At 38.8% G+C, this 14,454-nt stretch overlaps 1 protein-coding gene across 3 annotated transcripts in view; it reads right to left on the reverse strand.

Moving 5' to 3' along the window:
• Positions 1 to 14,454, reverse strand: part of ARID4B (AT-rich interaction domain 4B) — a 146,350-nt gene that overhangs the window by 20,991 nt on the left and 110,905 nt on the right. For 2 of the 3 annotated variants that reach the window (XM_074948865.1, XM_074948866.1), the window contains exon 17: positions 10,169 to 10,432. The exons of the other annotated variant lie outside the window; for it this stretch is intronic. In XM_074948865.1, coding sequence (XP_074804966.1) covers positions 10,169 to 10,432 — 264 coding nt within the window. The remainder of the gene's footprint in view (positions 1 to 10,168; positions 10,433 to 14,454) is intronic. 3 annotated transcript variants of the gene reach the window in all.

Raw genomic sequence — 14,454 nt, forward strand, 5'->3', positions numbered from 1 at the left:
AAAGAGAACGAGATAAGTTCATGGAGGATAGGTCCATCAGTGGCTATTAGTCAGGATGGGTAGGGATGGTGTCCCTAGCCTCTGTTTGCCAGAAACTGTGAATGGGTTACAGGGAATGGATCACTTGATGATTACCTGTTCTGTTCACTCCTCTGGGGCTTCTGGCATTGGCCACTGTCAGAAGACAGGACACTGGGCTAGGTGGCCCTCTGGTCTGACCCAGTATGGCTGTTCTTATATTCTTATGTACTGTAAAGTATTGCAAAATCTCATATCTTTACTTTCTTTGCATATAGGGCAAAATTCTCCTCTCATACTGGGATGGTAGTATTCAAAGTTAATATTCTGCTCTCCTTTTGTGCACAGAATTTATATCAAATAATAATGAGATATCCATGCCCAGAGGGAAAGCAGAATACTTGAGTCACATACTGCTGTACAGATATGTAACGTAAACGTTGCCAATATAGTATATCATCTTACTAATTAAAAACAAATTCTTATAATAATATAAAATCTCACTGCTTGGTAAAAAAAAGAAAGACTCCTTGTAGCTGAATCTGTGAAGGGAACAGTATCCTCCATAACAGTGGTTCTCAAACTAGGGCCGCCGCTTGTTCAGGGAAAGCCCCCAGCGGGCCGGGCCGGTTTATTTACCTGCCGCATCAGCAGGTTCGACCGATCGCGGCTCCCACTGGCTGTGGTTCACTGCTCCAGGCCAATTGGGGCTGCAGGAAGGGCGGCCAAGCACATCCCTCGGCCCACGCCGCTTCCTGCAGACCCCATTGGCCAGGAGCGGTGAACCGCAGCCAATGGGAGCCGCGATTGGCTGAACCTGCTGATGCGGAAGGTAAACAAACCGGCCCTGCCCGCCAGGGGCTTTCCCTGAACAAGCGGCAGCCCTAGTTTGAGAACCACTGCTCTATAAAAGCTCCCCTTGAGATCTAGAAGGATTTTTGCAATAGGAACTTTTTATTTGATATCAGAAGGTACTAGCAGTTAGATGCTCTATAAATAGAACTAATATATGTACATCAACTGCCTCATGTGTCCCACCTCCTGAAACTGTACTGGTGAAGTACAAAATCCAAGACTGCTGAACAAATATATTCTCATTAAGAATATTCATGATAGAAATGTGCTCAGACTAGAAAACTAGCAATTAAAAAAAAACAACCCACTAAGTAAAGTTTGTAATAAACTCATTTTTTTATTCTTAACACAATACCTTGGCCTGCCTACACTGTGAATTCAAAAAGTGTCTGAATAAGAAATCTGTTAATTAAAAACAAATAAGTGTGTGTGTGTGTGTGTGTGTGTATAAACGGAGTTCATTTGGTAGTCATGAAAATGTGCATGCAGTATCATGAAAATACAGTATTCAACTAGCACAACAGTGCAGAGCTAGATCTCATGCTAGGCTTTCTCGCACAGATCTGACATTACACCTCTATTTTGACCTGTAGTGACTCTGCTATTACAGTCCCAGGCCACGTCTTAGCAACCACTGACACATGTGCCTAACTCTAGTAACTTTTGTGATACTGACCAATGTAGGGATTGAAGAAGCCACCAAACTCATTTTCATTTATGACCTAAATCACGATTTGAACACAGGAGTCCAGAAGATAAATTTAGTGCTTTACCCATTCACATCCCCCACACTCATAAAACAAAGAATGACATTCAGAAACATAATAATGACACGAAAGGAGAGAGGTAAGGTTTGCTTTCATATTGGAACCCAAAAATGTTCGATATTGTTTTTCTACAGAGTAACATATGGACCTTTCTCTTTACTAAATGCTCACAAATTTTCAGTCTTCTTCCCTAGAAAATCTTAATGTACTGAGAGCAACCACACTATCAGGGACATGGTTTTGATTAAATTAATTTTAATGACCAGGTTAGACATAGGTAGAGAGATCCAGATTTCTTTCTTTCTCTAGATCCTTAGGAAATAGGTAAGCCTGCCAATAGCAAATTCATAACTGTTGTGGTTTAAAGTAAGGTTTCTTTAGATCAAGCTCATGTTAACATGATGGAATCAAACCAAACAGAATTCTGAATGGACGTTGCACTCCAAAGCTAAGGGATTTTTTTAGATCTAAATTTATGAAAGAAAGCAGCACTAGGATTGAACATGTTCACAGAGAAAACTGAGTACTCTACAAATTTCATTTCAATTTTGATTATATCATTATACCACTTGCAGCCTTATTCACCGATTCTACATGCCGCCCCCAACAAAAATAATCTTCCACATAAAGACACTAACTTTAAACACTGCATGTGTCTCCAGTGACTTAAAACACTCAATGTTAGGTTAGACGTAGATCGATATTCAAAGGTTAGTATGTCATCACTGGCAGATGAATGACACTGGAATTCTGCCATACCAGTTTGTGTCATTTAAATTCAATATTCTGGTAGGAAATACCTATAGCTACATTAGACTGAGATGTTCAAAAAGTCTCCTAGAGGATTTGGTCATATAGTTCTCAATTTTAAATGGGAACTGGGTGTCCAAATCCCCAAAGTGGCTTTTCAGTGGAAAATGCTACTGTGTGCATTATCTATACCAACACACACATTTCAAATTTGAGAATCATAAACCTTTAAAGCACTCAGAGGTTATGGTCTTTAGGGACAAGTACAAAAGGACATTCAGGAATTTATAGATTTTGCAGGGTCTTATATTTTGCCCTATAGAGTTGCAACATTTTTCAAGTCACACAACTGAACCATCTCTACTTCATAAATGGGACTTCAAATGATTTGCTCACTCAGGAAAAGAAGAACAAGAGTTGAGAATGTGAAAAGAAGCCCTTCAGTTCTAGGTTAAAAGAAACATACACTTTTAATAAGAGAAAAACCTGGGTTACTATGCTGCGAGTGAAATTCCCCAAGTGGACCATCATCTTCAGTGTTCCATGGTATTTCGAGATTTATGTGTACAGCACATAATTCCTCACAGACACTGGCATTAGAAAATATTCAAGTTATTAACATGAATCGTTGCCTATTGACACGCTCTGTTCACATGTCTGTATAATGTAGCCCCTCCCCTCACTTGGCGTGTGATCAGAGAATAGTAGGCATTTGAAAATAGATAGATGCATCCGAAGGCGAATATCAGTTATTGGTAAATAAAACCTACTTATTCCAGTTTGGAATTCTAGCCACAAAATATCACCCTTTGGAGAACTGTGAAGTAGTGACTTCTCAGGGATGGATGGAGATAGTGAGGAGTGGAGAAAGGTCAGTGTTAGTCTTGCAGTTCTATAAAATCTAACAACTCACATACATGGAGTTAGAAAAAAAATACCTCAGAAGCCACCAGGGCCCTGATTGAATTAATGGATCCTAAATACCTACCAGAATGGGCAACTGACTGTATATGGTACAAGTATTTGTATGAGTATGAAAGAATAGCACAAGCATGTAGGAACAAAGTTAGAAAGGCTAAGGCACAAAACGAGTTACACCCAACAAAGGACATAAAAGGCAGTAAGAAGAGGTACTATAAATACATTAGGAGCAAGAGAAAGACCAGAAGGGAAGGACCAGTACGTCCCTCAGTCTGCGCCACTTCCTGCAGCCCCCATTGGCCGGGCACAGTGAACCGCGGCCAGTGGGAGCCACGATCGGCCGAACCTGCAGACATGGCAGGTAAACAAACCATCCTGGCCCGCCAGGGGCTTTCCCTGAACAAGCGGCGTCCCAAGTTTGGGAAACACTGACCTAAAGGAAAAGAGGGTGGTCAGTATAGCCAATATGGATTTGTCAAGAACAAATCATGTCAAACCAAACTAACTTCCATCTTTGACAGGGTTACTGGCCTAGTGGACATAATAGATCTTGATATTCTATGATAGGTATTCTTGGTCCTGACTCAGCACAGGGGGCTGGATTTGACCTCTTGAGGTCCCTTCCAGCCCTACATTTCTATGATTCTCTTTGGAAAGTTTACTATCTGAAATCATATTGCTTGGAGAGAGGTTCTCTTTTGGCTCTATGCCCAAAAGGAAGGAAAGGTATCTTTATGAAATGACTCATTAAAAACAGAATGGTATAAGGATAAAAAAGGTAAAATTCATGTGAAATACTTTAGGGAGAAATCTATTACAAGGAAGAAGAGTCCATTCATTTTTATCAAAATTAAGACTGGAGGATTAAACCACGAGGGATTGAAGCGCCTTTATCTTTCTGGTTAAAATGATTGCCTTCAGAAAGCTTGTTTTGAATGAAAAGAAGGAAAGAAAAATGAACACTCACTCACAGAAAATGATAAAGAATTCATATCCCTCTAGGGGGATCCTTGCTGGTCCTGTGGTATTCATCCACACTGAGTATGCCATTAAGATGGACCACAGGATACAAGACCAAATCCTCAACTGAATAAAGTAAATTCTCTTTAGGAACATAGCAATAGCCATACCAAATCAGAACCGTAGTCTATTTATTCCAGGATGTCGTCTCCAACAACAGCTAGTACCATGTGCTTTAGAAAAAACTCTGTAGTAGGCAGATCTGATGTAAGATGGTCACCAAGAAAGCACCCTCTAAATTCCTGAGAGCAAGAGGGTTGCTTATGCCCTGAAGTTTGAGGGTTTATATCCCTTTCAAAGCTTTTAAAAAATATATTTACTATAACAACACAGAGTATGCTATTTATATAGAAATCTAATCCTTTTTAAAATCCTGCTAAGCTCTTGGCCTCAATGACATATTGTGGCAATGAGTTCCACAACCTATCTGTAAAAGTATTTCTTTTTGTTAAGAAGGTAAGGGAGCTGAAAACATTTTTGTACCTCTCTTGAATGATTTAATAAGTAACTATTAGGTGAACTTCTGGATTTTGTCCTTTGACATGGCTCTCTCTGCTTGCAAGGCTCTCAGGAGACAGGCTAGGGTCTGACAAGGCAGCATCAGTGGAAGATATTTTCTTTTCACCTTCTTAATAAAAGCCCTGAGAGCACAGACAAAACTAACCCCCTGACCATCATCGATGCATCGAGAATTGAAAGGACAGATGCTGAAGCCTATACAATCGTAGAGACAACTGCACACAGCTTTCTGCTAAAAAGGGACAAAACTTCTGCTATCCTAATAGAGAAAAGAACAAATTCAGTTTTCATACTTCCTCTTTTTACTTCTTCAAAACGCATAGAAAAAAATTAATTAGTTTTGCACATTTAGCAACCCTTTTTCCATTTAAGACTTTTCTCTTTACTCTTGAATTCTGCACACTATCAAACAACCAGCTACATTTTGAGAAGAATGTATTTATTGACAAAGTGTGCCAAAATCCAGTGCACTTATGTGCCCAAGCCATGAAAAACATACCCAATACTGGCTATTAGTTATTATTAATAATAATTATTGGTATTACCATAATGCTAGCTGACAGCACTACGCCTATATGCCAAGCTGAAATACATGGTAGCCCTACTCACAGCCCTTCTTGAACCATACACCCCTCCTGCCAGTTAGTCACATGTACATAGGACTTCTCTTTGCACCCCAGGAAAGGGCTCTGTGTATGAGTGCTGGCCTTCTGCTGTGGTGATAGGGAAAGGAAATGTCAGTGAGGCCCCCATACAAACACAGAGCTCTCTGCTGCGATGGCGTGTCCCCTCCTCAGTGCTCCATGGTGCAAAGGGTTGGGAAGGTGGCACTTCTAGGGCACCCTACTCTTAAAAGGAGTGATTATCCTGTGAGACTGCCACAGCAGCAAGAGCAGCAGCTGGGCTCCCCTTCCACCCTAGCAGCAGTGGTGGCAGTACTGGAGCAGTCTCTGCACACTTAGGAAGACATAACTGCATTGGTTTACACTCAGTTTGTGTTTGGAAGATTATCTTCACAACCATAAGGATTAGATTTTTTTTTTTATTAAACGAAAGCTAAAATTCTGCAGAAGCTAATGGCACTCACCCAACAGAGTCCTACTCCAGATGGGGAAGTGGATTTTTCAAGCCCTGGATGAGTCCATATAAAATGAATAAAATAAACACTCCTCAGTATCAGTTTAGTTAATGCCAATGACTGTTAGGCAGGAGTTTTACTTAGAGAGCAACCCTCATATTGAGGGTGCTTTAAAGCTGGTTTCCAAATGGCCTGGAGCATTAGCTAAAGCCTCCTATATTACTTAACCAGGGTCTGATGGTCTCAAGTGATGCCCTCAGGCAGGCTTCACTCTGAATATTCATAACTTTTCTCAGTTACATACACTGTTCAGGGGCTCCTCAAACCTGGAGTACCTCAAGCCTCTTTTGCTTCAACATCTAACTGTGAAGCACAAAAAACTTAAAACAGTCAATTAAGTCAGTAACTAATATTTCCCCAACCAAATTTCCAAAAGAAAAAGGGATATGGTATAATTTCAGAATAGCTGTAACGTCCAAGAATGGTGCATTTTGGGGTATCAGAGCATCTGGCAGCCAGCCCGTGAAAGTTTAAATGTCCTACAAAGATTGTTAATTTAGAATTTGTGCTGAATATGCCCCTCTGCACCATTCTATTTGGGGCATTCTGCACATATTGCAGGGTTAATTCATATTTCAAAACCCTCTGTAATTTACCTTTCGATGTATTTTATTTTATCTGCATAGTGCTGTCAGCTGAAAACTGCAAATACCATAATTGGAGGGACTTGCACTGCAAGTTCCAAGGAAGTTTTAGATCCACAGAAATTGTGCTAAATTCAGCAAGTGACCCTTGAAACCACAAAGGGGATCCCAGACACCTCTAGGCATCTGACTATAGTAACTTTATAAAACTATATATCAGCAATTCCAGAATGCAAAAATCTTATGAGAAATGTCTTTTCCAACTGAGAATTTTTCACTTTCTCAGGTCAACATGGTAGCAGGTTTGCAATTTTATGTCTGAGAGCATCTCATTCTCATTAATTCCACTAGGTTAGTTCCATCTCCGCTTTCAATCTTCAAACTGAATACAGAATAATCATCTTCCCTAGGACTGTTACTTCCCAAAAGACACATTCCCCCACGTTTCAGGAGAATGGTTAAATATACTAGTCCTCACCTCAAATAGATGTCATCAGAATCTAGTTCTAATCATTAAAAACTAGTAAGGTTTTGAGTCTTTTGGGATTAGCTTTAGCTACCTGGTCTAACACCAGCGTCATCACTAGTGTAAAGTAAACCAAAGTTTCCTATTCAGGGGCAAAAAGGATATTAAGATTGTTCTCTATCTTGAGCTTTCTGGTTAATATTAGAAAATATGGGGAATGTAAACAATTTTCTTTCTAATAAAAGAGAACATGCATCTAGTACTAGTATCATTACCTCTTTCTTCCACTAAAGACAGTCTGATTCCTGTTCTAAGAGACCCAGCTTAGATTCCCTGATCTGCAGTACCCACGTCCTTCATCCATACAAATAGTAATGGTGATCTTCTCCCTCACAAGATAAAGTGCAGCTAGGAAATTACTCGGGGCGGGGGGGGGGGAATCATTACACAAAGTAAAACTATTTCCCCATGTTTATTCCCACCCCCACCCCCCACTGTTCCTCAGACATTCTTGTCAACTGCTAGAAATGGCCCACCTTGATTATCACACAAAAGGTCCCCCCTTCATCCCCCTGCTGGTAATAGCTCACCTTAAATGATCACTCTCAGTGTGTATGGTAACACCCATTGTTTCATGTTCTCTATGTATATAAATCTCCCCACTGTATTTTCCACTGAGTGCATCCGATGAAGTGAGCTGTAGCTCACGAAAGCTCATGCTCAAATAAATTGGTTAGTCTCTAAGGTGCCACAAGTACTCCTTTTTTTTTTGCGAATACAGACTAACATGGCTGTTACTCTGAAACCTGACAGTTGTGACAAATGCTGTTTGTAGACATGGAGTACAGTAGACTCACCTGCCCTGATAGCAACTGATTGTCTAATCCAACATTTCCTGCTATCCCATTTGAATTAAACTAGCCTGTGTGACAGTCTTTATAAATTCCAGTAGCTAAATAGCAATTGTATGGGGTTACAAAAATTTCTGAACGCCCAAAATGATTAAACACTTTTTGGTAAAATATATTATCTCTCAACCCTCCAAAAAGACTGTCCCCAATCAGCCACATTTTAGGAAGGAACATACATGCAGTTCAGCTGGCAGAAAAGATCAAACAGCAGCAAGTGAAGACTTCAAAACGCCGAAAATAACCATTGACCCCCGCCACCTCCACCAAGGTACAACAGTTAACTGAAGGAGCCCTTAATATCTAATACATCCTAGCTATAAGAAGGATCCCTTTGATATCAATCTATGCATTTGTTTAAAATTCAGAATTCATAGTGCACAAACACACAATCTTGACTTCTCCTTTAATAATGAAGCTGCTGAGGTCTGCAAGAGGAAGGTTGGATTTCAACTTCTGATTTTTTCCAGATTTAAGAAGTAGTGCTGCTTGAGTAAACCCCTCCGACTCTTTCACCTGGTAGCACGTTTGATAACATTTACTCTGAAGAGGCAGAGAATTTATTCGTAAAGCTCTTCCTAAGATTCTCCTTTGAATCAAAAAACAATGAAGACATCTCAAAAGGACTTTTAAAATGCAAATCCCTCTTGATGTATATGCAGCAACTGTCAAAGGCCCAGGGTGCAAATTTCATCAGTCTGGCTTCCTAAGGCAAGTCCTTTGTGGCAATGACTGAAATACTAGTAATGTTCCAGATCCTATCTAAACCCCAAACTAGACTGTGTTTCCCCCAATATATTGACATTTAAGAAATGGATCCTATAGCCTTGTTTCTCTGAAATGCCTACTTGATGTTTCCTGAAGACTCTTTTTTATGTACAAGAAAATGAGGCCATTCCAGTATGGCGTACAAGCTACAAATACTGCAAGAGACCGAAGTCAGAAGCCTCAATAATGAACGGTAATTCCCCAGATCAGTAGTGGCTTGGGTGATGCATTCAATGAAATCAGATCCAAACTGGTGGAAACAACTGAAGGAGAAAAGTGGCCTGCTTTTACAATTGTGACCCTTGCCAGCTGATCCGGCCAGCACTGTATAAGGTCCAAAGAAACCGGTGTTCTGTCCTCTTGGCCAGAGGTACTAAAGTAATGCAAGTCCAGATGACAGGTGAAGATGATAAGAGGTTCATAAGGGTTTTCATGAAGAAAGTTAGATTTGCCTCAAACCTCTTGCTTCTAAAGCCCTGCTAATCTCATACTAAGTAAAACAAAGTTTAAAAAGACAGCAGCCTGAGAACAGTTATCAGAAAAGGATAGGTTGAAATGACAAAAAAGCAGAAGACTTGATAATTGACTTAAAAGACTTCAAGAAGCTTTAAGGTTTTTTGCCTTTTTCAAAGTATCTTGTACCTTATTCCCACTAAAGTTTCTACTCCAGGATTTACTTCAAAAATATGTCAAGCCTCAACAGTTTTTCAATAATACTATATTAAGAACAAACTCCAGGTATGGTACCAATAAAATAAGAATGGCATAACAAGCCACCAGGCTAAGAAGAATCTTGTTGTTCAGAAGATTGCGGCAATTGGAAAAAACAGGTCTGAACAAGTGAAGTGTAATTATTTACTGCCATTTACTGATATGCAATTAAGAATCCTGGGTGCACAGAGTGATTGATATGTCTAATAAAGCTGAAAGTGAAATATGGTTTCTCAAGTATGGATGTCCAGCAAAAAATACATCTTTTTTCTAAATGAAAACTGCCCTCCTATCTCTTTTTACAGGTAAATGCCACCAAACTGCTTTTGTACTCTGTGCTGCACTTTGAGAAGTGTATATACAGATTTAGTCAAGTATATGATTACTCAAATATGGTATCCAGTAAAACTGGTTGAACAGAGCCACAGAAGAAATTTATCAAAGAACTATGCTAACTGCCATTTCCTTTGTTGTTTGGTGGTGTTTAAAAGAAAACTGAGTCAGGATTGAGGTTTTCCTTGGACAAGCAACCTTAAGAAGATTTTTCCTAAGCTGTAAGTCACGAAGTACTGCATTTATATATGTTAAAAATCGAAATAATTTCATACAGTACCTTGACCTTCATAGAATACCAGTACTGAAAGTTAAGAGTACGGAATTCAATATTCAGTTAGTTTTTAAAATACACAAGTGTATTTTAGAAGTATTTTACGGAAGTAATCACTAGCTAAAACTTAAGTTACCTCACATTCCATCCACAGTAGTGCACCAAGTAAAGGACTTCTCCACCTTCGACATCAGAATCTTTAATACTAGCTTCATACATTTTTTGATTTTTCCCTCGTCCATACCGCACTTGGACTTTCATGCCTGGTGGATAGCATTCAAACTCTTCTTCCTCATTGTTGTCATTGTTGTCTTCCTCCTCCTCCTCCTCCTCCTCCTCCTCTTCCTCCTCCTCCTCTGCTTCTTCTTCATCTTCATCTTCCTCCTTATTCGTGTCATCTCTTGAAAGGTTTAAAAAATTGTAGAGTTAATAAAAGATACTTCATAAGCTTTTCAGTTCCAAACCACATATACTGATAAATATTGCGGATGCATTAGAGGCTGGAAACAGCAGGCTCCATATATGTGAAATTGCCTCAGTGTTATATTAGTATTATCAACTAAAAAGAATAGAGCAAAGCACACATAGAATATAATGACACTAAGATGCTTTTACAGCAATGGAAGATTAAAAAACGACGGTTTAGAGAAAAAAATCCATCAACATCTGAGAAGTGAAGTTGTACTGTATGGTATAGAAATTGTTTTATGTTCTTAGCTTTTATTATTCAATTCTCAACTCCTTCATGTCGTTCCCTAGCTAAAATACATATGTTTCCACCTCAAACCCATTCTTCTCAATATAGAGAAAACATTCCTAAGTTTCATTTTTCAAGATACAAGTTTTACAAGTGGTAACTTTCTAACACTGGCTACCATATAAAGATCTGTGCTCTGTTACATCCATTGCCTCACAATGGCCATGTATATGGGTCAATTCTATTTTGAAAGGATTGCCATTAAAGCAGGTTTTGTGCAACAAATCCTAAACATGAGGGTTTAAAAAAATATCCAATTTATGACCTTGTTATTCTTTGCTAAAGGTTTTCAAAAATAAAATAGCCAAGCTACACACACACACAAACACACACACACATTGAGACCCAAAAATTTCACATGAAGCCTCTATAATTTCAGGTGTGACTTTAGAAACATAGGGCCAGATTTTCAGAGGTATTGAGCACAGATAAATCCTGTTGATTTCAATCAATGACAGCTATAGGGGTGTTCAGCACCTCTGAAAATCTGGGGCTAAGTTTCTAGAGATGGGGGCTCAAAACTATAGAGGCTATTTTTGAAATTTTGGGCCTTAACCTCTACACATTCTCTGGATTTTGGGACTGTCCTTATTCCTCCATATACAACCTATAATAGATCCATGCCATCCATGGAGTTCTTAAAAATCATAGGTTCCTAATCAGTTAAAACCTGAAAACCAGAACAAATATTCTTGCACATTTTAAAAACTGTATATAAAGAGATACAGCTATCAGCCTTTGAGTCAACTTCTGTTTTTAATATACAGTACACATAAGAAAGTCTATATTAATATTAGTCTATTTTTCCATATGACTGTACAGGCAAAAATATTCATTTAACACAGCCACTTTCTCTCTTGAAAGGAATCAAACAACATTTTACTGTTTTATACCAAAGGCAATTGGCCGATATCAAATCACAATTCTTTAATTAGCTGCCATGTGATTTCCAAATAGTGGGCCAAATTCATCCCTAGCACAACTGCACTGATTTCAATGGACTTGTTCCAGGAATAGATATGGCCCACTGCACGCATACATGCATATGCCATAAGAAAAAAATTAAAACTCCCAGAGTGTTGACGTACTATGTTATCAGTTAACCCAAAATATATCTATCACAGTCAATACACACCAAGGACAGAGAGGACTCTACTAAACAGACACTTCCATCCTTAAAAGTCTACAGAGTTTTGTATTAATGAATATCACATCAATTATACAACATACTTCAAATTGTCTATTTTGCTAATGTAATTAAAACCACCGAAGTTATTAAACTGAAATATAACTAAACAGCTACTTTACAACTCTTTTCCTCTCCAATCTCTCCCATATAGTCAAATACTTGACCCAAAAATTAACAGGAAAACTACCACTAAATTCACTGAGACCACGATTTGGCACACAGGCTGGAGAATTCCTTGACAATCATGACCTAGACCTGTCTGGTACTTAGCTTTCAATAAGGTGCTCTCAAAGTGCTCCAGTGCTGCTGTAATTTACAAATCCTAGCAAACTGCAGCTCATGATTACAGTACTTTTAAGGACTTAAGAAAAAAAAAAAAGGTATGGAAACAAAAGTATCAGACAGGGGTTGAGGGTGGAGCCAAGCTGCTGCAGAAGCAAGACATGCCTGAGAGTTTTCAGTGCCATGGAGATTTTCTGGCAATTTTAATGAAATAAACTTTATTAGGAGAGAATTTTTTCAAAACCTGATGGCAGAATCCTTAATGATTTTTGAAAGAGGAAAATCATGCCTGAAAAGGAAAAACAAGGACTCTTCCAAAGTTTGTCCAATTACGGTGCAGCCGACTGTGAAGCAACCCACAGGCCTGGACTAGTTTGGAGTCTCCTCTTATCACCCACCAGATATGGTGGCTTTCTTGGTGCATCAATGGATTTCATGAGAAAACAGACTCTACAACAGTCTACCAGGACTTCTCTGGAGGGATATTGAAACCCTCATTGTAAAGCTGAGCAACTTGGATGGTCAAGTAGGTAAGGTGGAGAGCGGACTGCAACAGGTAGAGGGAAATGCCAGGAAGCATAAGGAAATATCATCAGAGATGGTTGCAGTTAAGAGTGCAGTGAGAAGTGGCCTGGTTAGATCGCAGGTTGGAGAATCTAGAAAACCAAACAAAAGCCAAGAATATTCGTATTTTGGGAATAGTAGAACTGCCAGATTATATCCCTGAATGAACTCTGTGAAAGGAAAAGCATGTTCCAGAAGTTGCAAGGAAAGAGTGGAATCTGTTTTATGAAGGCCATAAACTCCTGTTTCAAGATCTCAAACCCAGTCATGAAGATGAAGAAAAAGGAACTGAATGCTGTGAAGCAGAAGTTCTTAGAGAAAATTGTGGCCATGGTAGTCCAGTGAGCATTGTAGAAATCTTATTTGGCTATCTATGCATGCATGTGAATGTCAGATTTCTTGCATTGCTGTTCATTCAAATTCTAATAAAAATGGAAACAAACAAGACTATTGGCAACAATCACAATCTTAAAAATAAAAACAAACAAAAACAAACCAACCAATAGTTATGACAAAGCTGCAGCACTATGAAAGCCCCCTCCCTTGCACAGCAGGAGAGATGCATTTATGTTGAAAAGGCAGACAATGGAGCGCCACCATAAATGGAGCATTACCATAATTGTGTTCCAATAACCCAAACAATACCAAGGAGCTGGTGAAAAGGACTGGTTTGCAAGCAGCTCACTTATTTACATTACAGCAACCAGCTAAAGAAACCCTCAAACTCCATAGAGTGGAAGCTTCAGCCCTTGCTTAGAAGCAGAAAATCAAAGGCAGGAGGGAGCATTTATAATTCTAAAATATCTGGTAATAATAAAGCAAATATTTTAAAATATGTGTAAATACACACACACATACATGAATATCACAAAACTCAAACAATACAGTGAGGGAACTTAAAACATTTTAAATATTTGAAAACTACTTAAAATTATAGGTACCATAATTTACTCTAAAGTAGCATTTCTCAGTAAATACAGAGGCACATAGGCCAAATACAAACATATCCACTGTGCGGGTATAATAATAAATAAATATGAATGCATGAAATAGTATGTGTTATGTACTGTTATGTGGGAAAGTGCTACACCTTGTAATCGTTAGGGCCATTGTGTCTGACAGAAGGAGTGTTACTAGTCCTTATTGTAAAAGTTCTTCCAAGCATCTTTAGCCAATAAAACTTCATTTGATTAGGATTGCTGCACAACCCCAGGATGGGGTCTAAACCAAATCTCATCATACGTACAGTACCAACAACATGGCAGCATATATAAATAATAATAATAAACAAATGTAAGACTAATGTAACTAAGTGTTAAGTTAATATAGTGATCTGTAGATTTCTGGGGTGCTGAATCTTCTCTCAACCTTTTTATCCTCGCTTGGTCAAAATCAGAATGGCCCTTCTAAAGTGGGAAATATTTTTCATTATTTGAACACATTATCTGGCTTGAAAGGATTGGCTTTTTAGTTAAGACTCTGAACTAAGACTCAAGGAGATCTGGGTTCAATTCCCAGCTCTGCAAAAGATTCCCTGTGTGACAGTGGGTAAGACATTTAATCTTTTTTGTACCTTAGTTCCTATAGTTAAATAAAGATAAGAACACTTTCTATCTCTCACGTCTGTTTA

The sequence above is a fragment of the Natator depressus genome, chromosome 3 (assembly GCF_965152275.1).
Source record: "Natator depressus isolate rNatDep1 chromosome 3, rNatDep2.hap1, whole genome shotgun sequence".
Taxonomy (NCBI): Eukaryota; Metazoa; Chordata; order Testudines; family Cheloniidae; genus Natator; species Natator depressus.